This window comes from Lates calcarifer, linkage group LG13 (assembly GCF_001640805.2).
Source record: "Lates calcarifer isolate ASB-BC8 linkage group LG13, TLL_Latcal_v3, whole genome shotgun sequence".
NCBI lineage: Eukaryota > Metazoa > Chordata > Actinopteri > Centropomidae > Lates > Lates calcarifer.
The window spans coordinates 22,792,538-22,801,250 of NC_066845.1; the positions used below are offsets into that span (position 1 = coordinate 22,792,538).

The 8,713-nt window shown below is 40.5% G+C and overlaps 1 protein-coding gene across 1 annotated transcript; it reads right to left on the reverse strand.

Annotated features, from left to right (window-relative positions):
• Positions 1–1,216: 1,216 nt before the first annotated feature.
• Positions 1,217–5,079, reverse strand: sdf2l1 (stromal cell-derived factor 2-like 1). The gene is made up of 3 exons (XM_018669735.2): positions 4,828–5,079; positions 2,068–2,264; positions 1,217–1,852 (listed from the first exon to the last, which is right to left on the reverse strand). Exons 1-3 carry the CDS (start codon positions 5,003–5,005, stop codon positions 1,574–1,576), a joined length of 654 nt encoding a protein of 217 aa, XP_018525251.1. The 5' UTR covers positions 5,006–5,079; the 3' UTR covers positions 1,217–1,573.
• Positions 5,080–8,713: the final 3,634 nt, after the last annotated feature.

Here is an 8,713-nt window from a genome sequence, read left to right on the forward strand (position 1 = left end):
GGACATTACAGTGGAAGCAGTTCTTGTCACTTTTCCTTGTGTGAGCTGGTGCAGAATGAAGCAGCAGCCTGACATATTACAACAGAACAGAGCCCTGCAGTTTCTCTACCACCTCACAGCTCATGAAAAGTATCCTTCAACAGCATTACTCCTGTTCGCTCCATGAAGCCGCTTCTTCCTGTCAGCTGTTTGAGCTTTAGTATCCACTGAGTTCAGATACGCACCTGTGACATGCAGCTGGAAGGGATGCAGAAGATGCAGGATGCTGAAGAGAAATAATGCTGCGGATAGGATGGAGATGATAGTAGTAACCGTCCCCCCGCCCTTTGCGGTGCTATCTTTCATGGCAGTTTGTCGCCACCTGCTGGACGAAAAAGTGGGCAGCAACAGGACGCCGAGATAACGTGTATGTTGTGTTTATGTAGTAATCACTTTATATTAATTGATTCAGGTCAACGTTGTCTCGGTGCACAGGAATCAGGAATTCAACCATACAGGCTGAAAGAAGGATAGTTCTGAATACTGAACCCGGGATTCATTTGAAGATCAGAGATTCTGGTCGAACTTCTGGAGCTCTGGGAAAATGACAGTAAACACGTGTCAGACAAGACAGCAACTTACATTCTGCCTTTACGGCTTATAGACTCTTTACAAACCCAAATATACCCAGGTTAGTTTTTTTACGTGTGGCTAACAGGACAGCAGGACAAACAAGGATAGAAGCTTGTTAGGTTTTTTTTTTCCTTCGTTTTCTAGACAACCCAAACACGGGATTACAACCAGATTCCCTTCAGTATGGTTTACGGTGGAGAAACTGACAGTTTGATTTTTTATTATTCTTTTTTTTTTTGGGGGGGGGGGATTCACCTTTATTTAGACAGGACAGTGGAGATGAGACAGGAAATTGATTTTTAGACGTGGGTGGGACTTCCTTTAAAGTTAAACCCCGTGTCAAAGTAAAAGTTTGTCCTAGTCCCCTGACGATATCTATAAAACAGCATATAAGCATTTAAAGATCCTTATTTAATCAACAACAGATAACGGGGTGGTGGGTAGGGGGCCGTGAGCAGCCATCTTTGTTGACTAAATATGATTTTAAGGGCTGTACTTCATATATTAACGATGTAAAATATGAGAAACTCCAAAAATGAAAATAGTGTGCAAAGCTGCCATCAACACGCATGCACAGAGGCATACACACAGATATATACACATATACTGTATATTTAAATTTTATTTTTCACAGGACCTCTCAACACTTATTTTTTTCAGGGAAGTTATAGGTAGGAAGTAATTTCAGGTTGATCCCAGCCTTGGTTTTCTCCTCTATGACACTGTCTGAGGAGGAAACTGAAGAGGAGTACACAGACCACAGGACTTCACTACATACAATATCACTAATCTCCAAACTGTAAATAACATTAGCCCTCACCGTCAGAACAGTACTTCACATGTACAGAGGTGAGTCATCACTCAAGTACTCCACATCATTCACACATCATGACATTTGGTCCAGGAGAACTATGAACCAGTCAGACAGTGCACACACACGTTGTGCGTCATGTTGATGATGTCAGAGCTCGTCATGGCGTATCAGCTCCTGGCTGGGCTGAATGAAGACGCCCTCCATGGTGCGCCACCAGTTGTGCTGGTTGGAGGAGCTCATGCCATGCACCTCCCGCTGGCCGCGGATGGGGTGGCCATACTGCTCCCCTGTCACACTCAGGAAGACGTCCGTGCCCACATGTTTGAATCGCACAGCCTCATCACGCTCCCAGTGGACACCCTCACACTGCACTGTCCACAAGTCCAGGTCATCACCCTCGCCATTCTCTCCAAAGGCGCTAACCTCCTGGAGACGACACAGACAGACAGAAGAAAAGAAAGATTTATACAGATCTGCCCTGCTGCCCGTCTTGCTGTAATGTCGGTAAATCCCCAGTGAAGACCCAAGCTAACCGGAAATGTATCCCTCTACCAAGTATTGTGTTTGTATCCTAATTTATCCTTTTCCTCTGTGCCACAGAAACTATTAGAACACAGTGAGTGTGTGTGCCACTGTCTGACCTGGTTATTAGACAGGGGTGAGCTGAAGTGGTGAGTGTGGAGGTTGCGGCCGGTCTTCATGTGTGTGATGCGGATGGCCTGACCACACTTGATGGCTGCCCCGCGCTGACACGGACGGTTGGGCTTCCCACGAATCTGCCAGTAACTGTTGGCATCGTCTGCATTCTCCACACCAGTTACAGATTGCTGTCCACTGCCTACACACACATACATACATGCACACGCACACACAAACCACCGTCACAAAAAAAGAAAGGCTTCAAGGTTATGGCAGGATTTACCTGTTAGGTGACACTGAAGAATTGCTGCAGTTCGCGACATAAATGGCTGCAGATGTATAGCACTTTTATCCAAAAAGAATCTGATCTGTGTTCTCTCACATGATGGCCTCAGGTGACGCCATGACAGCTGACTCAACAGTGTGCAGATTCTACCTTGTTCACGGTGTCTGTGCCTGCAGGGTAACTAAAACCAGCTGTCTGCAGGCTGAGTCACGTCAACACACAAACAGTAGAGGCAGTTAAATTAATGTAAGGACCTCTCTACTGAATCTTCTGCTGAAACTGAGTATTAAACTGGATGCCTTTGCTCTGCTTGGTCAGTGCATCTAGCAGTGACAATCGACAGCTGCACAGGATAAACTACTATCTGAATAAAGATGACAGCCTTGCAAGTAGTGTGGGTACTGAGGACCTGAGTAAGTGCAGTGTCAAACTGTGAAGTTTTTCAGATGAGAGGTTCAAAGCAGGTCCAAGAAGCAAGCAGGTCCAAAGCAACAAAGCTGACTTGAAAGCAAATGGAGAGCCATCTTTTTCACATTGGTTTAGTTCAGATGAAAATACAAATCAGTGTTGGTTTTAACTGCACTGTGTGAAAATAGTGCAAACATTATTTACCTGTGGTCTAGTTACAAATGTATATAAGGTAGGGTTACCAGACGTCCCCTTTTTCCAGACCCAGTCCTTGGTTTTTGTGGCCTGTCCCTGTTCTTAACAGTGAATTAGAAACCGACTGGAAGGAAAAGCAGGGCAGCAGAGGAGACAGGCAAATGGCTTGTGTTGTTCCTCTTTTGGCCAATAGAAGGCGCTGACTGCGTGTTATGGCATCACTTGCTCTCCTGGGTTTTAGAGAAAACTGCTGTGTAAAACTCAGTCAGAAACTATCACGTGTCAGGTGAATCTACAACATCATCAAATGTCTTTTCAACCCAGGAGGTAACCCAGGGTTAGAATCAAGGGCGGGGTCAACGAACCTCGAAACTGTACAACCAGAAAGTTTGTTAATCCCAAGATGAGGGAAACTCAGGGTTTTCTGTTTCAGAAACTGAGGACACTTGAGTGAGTCAGTTACCATGGTAACTTTCTGTGAAACTAACCTGCTCGGTGGCATGTTTTCTTCAACGCTAACAAACAGTGTTTCTTAACTTTCATATTTAGATAAAAGGTAGAGTGTTTTTAATTATTATTTGTAGAACATTACCACTACTATCCAGTTCAGAGTGGTTCAAGTGTCAGGTGTCAGGTCTTCTCTCTCTTCCAGTGTACCTCAGAGGCACTGGTCTTGTGTTACTTTCAGACCCTCTGTCTGAATAACTGTACACTTCTAACTTCTGTAGGTGCTGTAGAACAGATTCATGTGTGTGAGTAAGTGACTCCAGCTTTTCTGATTAGACAGACCATACTGACCACTTTAATCAAGAGCTATGTCCACCTCCAGGCCAGTCCTTCCTCTCAGTGGACATCCATTCAATTCCTCCCCTTTCTGCTGAACCATTTTACAACTTCCATAATCTACAGTAAATCACTTACTTCTGCACATCTCCATCAGTACTCTCTGTTCAACGACTGTTCATTTAGGCTACTGTTGACCCACATTATTGTTGAATTTCTATCAATCAATTTTGGATCTCACACATTACTTTTTGTGCAATAGCATTTTCTACAGTTTTCTATTCACCTCCTGTGTATTAGTTGTTATTGTTATCATCATTATTAATAAGAGTATTATTATTTCTATTATTATACATTTTCGGATCTTTTTTTTTCTTTTACTTATTTACTCTTCTTTCCTAACTGCGTGATGAGCAGTTGTAACAAAGCTATTTCGCTTGCAGAGATCAGAGGATATATCCAATAAACCACTGACTACAGCAGGCACAGTATAAACTTCATAATGGACTTTATTTTGAACAGTTTTACCGGAAGCCCGTTGGTTTTCATTTTGCTGCTGTGACAGAAGTACAAAACCCGAAATATATTAGAAATAACGCCTGGTGAGAAAATATGTTAAAATGCAGACATGCATAGAGCTGACACACTTGATTCCCTGGATACTTATTTTAACCGGTTACTTAGCTGACATCTTGCCTGCTGCTATGATGCAGCGAGAGACGTATCAAACTACACTGACAGAAATGACAATTAAACGTTTGTCTGCATGCCGGACAAAAGTAAAATCCTTTCAGAGATGACTTAACATGTCTTACATATCAATATATTTCCCTCTTAATTTCGGCGTAGGACAAAAATGGTGACGAATATCTATTTGTTCACCTGTTCACCTGCCATTCACACAGCGCTCCTCCATCACCACAGACCGCACTGGGCGGCGGTCGTGGTGGGTGTTGTAGTCTATAAGCTAACGTTTGACAGAAATAAAGGGTTCTTTGCTTAGTCGGTTTTATTAAACAACAGAATAGACATTATCTAAAAGTGTGTGAATGTATAAGTATAGATATACGGACTATTTGAGTAAAGTTACCTGAGCCGTATTTGACATCGTGGGAATGCAGACGAACGTTGTGTCTGGTGTTGAGCAGTTTGACCAGGGAGCCGCAGGTCACATAGTTGAGCTCCGACTCTCTTCCTTCACAGTTTGACCACAGCAGGAGAAACAACAGTGACCTGACAAAGCCATGAACAGCGCGAATTAACTCCATTTTCAAGTCCCTGTTCTCATGACCGGTGGCCAGTAAGAGGAACAGTCACTTTCAAACGTTACTGCTGCTTTCAACCAATCACAGCCTGACAAGTAACAACATGAGGAAGTAAATGTCGACGCGTGATTGGTCAAGATAGACGCCTGCGCTGCTTCTTTATATACGGTCTATGCTTCTGACGCAAAAATCAAGTTTAAAAAGTGTTCTGATTATTTTCTCACGTCTATGAAAACTTCTGTCCACCACTTAAAAATATAATAAAAACTTACACTTGATTTATTTAAAAAAAAATCCCATACTAAGTCATAATGAGATTTTTTTTTTTAAAGTCTAAATATGATCATCTCTATGACGTACTATCTCATAATTTTGACTTTTTATTTCATCGGTAGCATAGCTATGAATAGTTATGCGAACTATTTATGCTAACTATTTATAGTTTTTCTGGCCAGTTTTCCTATAGAACGGGTCTAGACTGTACTCTACTTTATAATATTAACACTGAATCCTACCGCTCATCTCTGGAGTTCTGGGCTCAGTGCTTGTGCTTGGTTGCTCTTCCTCGCTCTATAAGACCTGCTTGATGAGCTGCTGCTGAGGGACTACAAGGTAGTGTTTCACACTTGTTACATACTATTTGCAAAAAACTTTGTATCGTACAAGTTAGGCTATATAATACCAAAAGTTCACTGACTTGATTCAGAAATTTGAAAGGTGTTTTTCACGTTATATGTTGTATTTTGTTTTGCACACAAGATTATAACTACTGCTAGTTTACCCGTGTCATCATCTCCACCTCTCATATAAAAGGTAAATATCCATTTATCAGAGATTTATTTTACAGAGAGGAGAAACAACTGGGGACATCAGAAGAGGAATAAAGACATTAAAAAGAAGAGAGGAGAAAATTAAACTAGAAAAAAAGGAGAGGAGGTTGAATGGCAATATGTCGTGTAAACCCTCTGATGTAAAAGGTAAATATCCATTTATGTTATTACCAGATTTTAAGTTCATTTAGATGATTATTGTGATTAAGTTTTTTTTAACTATTACTCCCTTTTGTCTGTTGTTTATTTTAGCAGAGAGGAAAAACAATTAGAACAGAAAAAAGACATTAAAAGGAGAAGGGAGAGGAGAGAAGGGGAGGTGGAGGGCATTATGAAGAGTGAACACTCACATATAAAAGGTAGGAAACTAACATCTCTGCGCAGCAGTCTGAGCTCAGCTCAGCTTTACCTTACATGTAATAACACCTCTTGTGTTTTCTTTTGCAGCCAAGAAAACTCTGAACTGCCACTTCACAAACTACAAGTGAACCACATCTGTACAGAGATTTTTGTCATGATCGACCTGTTCAAAAGCAACAAAGTAACAACAAAAAGAAATGTCTGGATTCTGTGGTGTATGTTGTACCGCATGGTTTTACTTTTGCAATTGATGTTATATGTTGGAAAATCAGAGGACATTGTATTTTCGGTGTTAAACAGTGTTATATTATTATTTTTAATGCAGAACAGTCATTTCTAAACTTCAGCTTCAGTTAAATGATTGCATAAAGTGGGGGAAATTATACTAAATAAATATGATATGATACTAAATAAAAGTGTATCAAAACATCTGGTTACACACAAAAATATGCAACCCTCCTTCCCCAGTCCCTTTATGTTTGGTGAAATACTTGATCAGGTACCTTCATCAGGTAAGCTAGTTCTCCAGTTCTTTACATTTACTTTAATTAAATCTCACAGGTCTGATCAGGACGAGACCTGAAGCTTCACTGAGGCAGAATAATCTGTGCATCAAATCATAACAGCCCAATTCAGCTTTAGGTACACAGATACAGACATTGAGTATGTATCTGTGTATCATTGAGTAGTATAAGTAATAAGTACTCTGACCAGTGCATGAATTTGGCCACCTGTTTTACAATTGATTTTGTTCCTGCTAAGACCAGCCCCTGACATGATGAATAGCAAGAGAGAGAACAACTGCTGATTCTCAGGATTTAGAATACCAACAAGGTTTTACTTACTTTGACTAAAACGTTTTTCAGGGAGCAGGAGCCTCCTGATGAAGTCACCTATTACACAGATTCCCAAGCTTGTACAGCCAACCAGTCATGACCCCTCATTAGCTTGATCTATCATTCATACATTTTTATGGGCTAAAAGGTCTTGAATCCCCATAGATTTATTGTATCTTGTGATGGCCTGGGGTTAAAAATCACTGGCCTACAGCATAGTACAGTCAGCTCAGACTGTATATGACAAAATTCTCATGGGAACATAAATGGTTTTCATAGAACCAGACACCAAAGACAGATGAGTTTCAGCAATTGGTCACAGTGTGGCAGGGATCCAAGGTGGGTTCAATCAAGGGCAAGCGTGCTGAAAAATCCAAAAATGTGTGTAGTTGATTGTAAAATGTAGTTGATTTATCTGCTCCTATGATCTGGTATGGAGTGAATGTATGTATGTAAGGTTAACTTGCAAGTGTCTGAAGTTAAAATAAACTCGTCTCACAAACAGAGGTGGTGAATAAACATTTTGAAATACTAGTAGTTTACTTGACCTTTACTGCATTTATCTTAGTGCTGAAATTACCTGTCAGATTGATTTAGTGTATAAACTTTAGTCTTTATAAACATTATTTCAGATACCCTCAGTCAGAGCTGTAGACATGAGATCTCCATCACAGAATGAGGACTTCATTCTTAACTTGAATTTGACTGTTTAAGACTTTTTAAAAAGTTCTAAAAAACGTTCGACTCTCAAGTTTTGACCTGATGAAATCCCAGAACAATAATAAACAGGGTATGGACAGGGAAACCTTGCATAGCCTCAGACATGATATATTCATATATTCAACTAAACAGACTTCAACATAGATATAAACATAGACATAGACATATTTTTGGCACAAATGGAACCCCATATTTTTTCTCACTTATACCTAAATCTGAGTCCTCTTAACTTCTCATTGGTTTGTTTAGTCACATGTGAGTTAGGAACAAGGAAGTGTTGCTGTGAAGCTGATTAAGAGCAGCTAACTGCTAATTTAAGAAAGTTATTCCTTATACTCCACCTGCTTTAAAGTCAAGACTAGTAAATTTGTATTTATATAGTCTGATATGTGAAATCACAAATTCACTCAAGGGGCACAGACCTGAGGTTTCCTCAGGAGGAAGAGCAGGGGAGGGATACAGAATATCTGAATCCCTCACAAGTTGTTATTGGTCGGTAATGTGAAATGAATCTTGTATGAATCTATGACAAAACTTTTTGGACACAGTTGCAGCATCGTGCGGCCTTCACTGGTCTCGCCTTATGAGTTATATACGAGTGAAAGCGTTATCACATGCCACATGGTAATGCCTTTTGTCTCCACCTCGCGGTTAATTCGTTATTAGCCTAAAAGCAGTGTTTTACGACTAGCCACATGGTGGCGCTTTTGATGTTTTAATAATGTAAGCACATCATGAACACCCCCATTGATCACCATTCAAAACATAATCACTAACACTGTACTTCCAATACAAGCAGGTGAGAATCCCAAATAATCTCTTATACAGTATGTACCGTATGCGTAAGTGTAAGTGTAAAAAAAAAAAAAAAAAAAAAAATGTTGTTGTTGAGTTGTTGATAATTTTATGCACACTCCGGCGGACTGGAAGCTGGGAAGTCGGAGATTAGAGGAGGCAGTGAATGC

Coding starts and splice junctions, on each gene's coding strand:
- sdf2l1 (XM_018669735.2), bottom strand. CDS start 5,005: ATGGAGTTAATTCGCGCTGTTCATGGCTTTGTCAGGTCACTGTTGTTT. Junction 2,265..4,827: donor CGATGTCAAATACGGCTCAG/GTAACTTTACTC, acceptor ATGTGTGTGTAG/GCAGTGGACAGCAATCTGTA. Junction 1,853..2,067: donor CACCCCTGTCTAATAACCAG/GTCAGACAGTGG, acceptor TGTCGTCTCCAG/GAGGTTAGCGCCTTTGGAGA.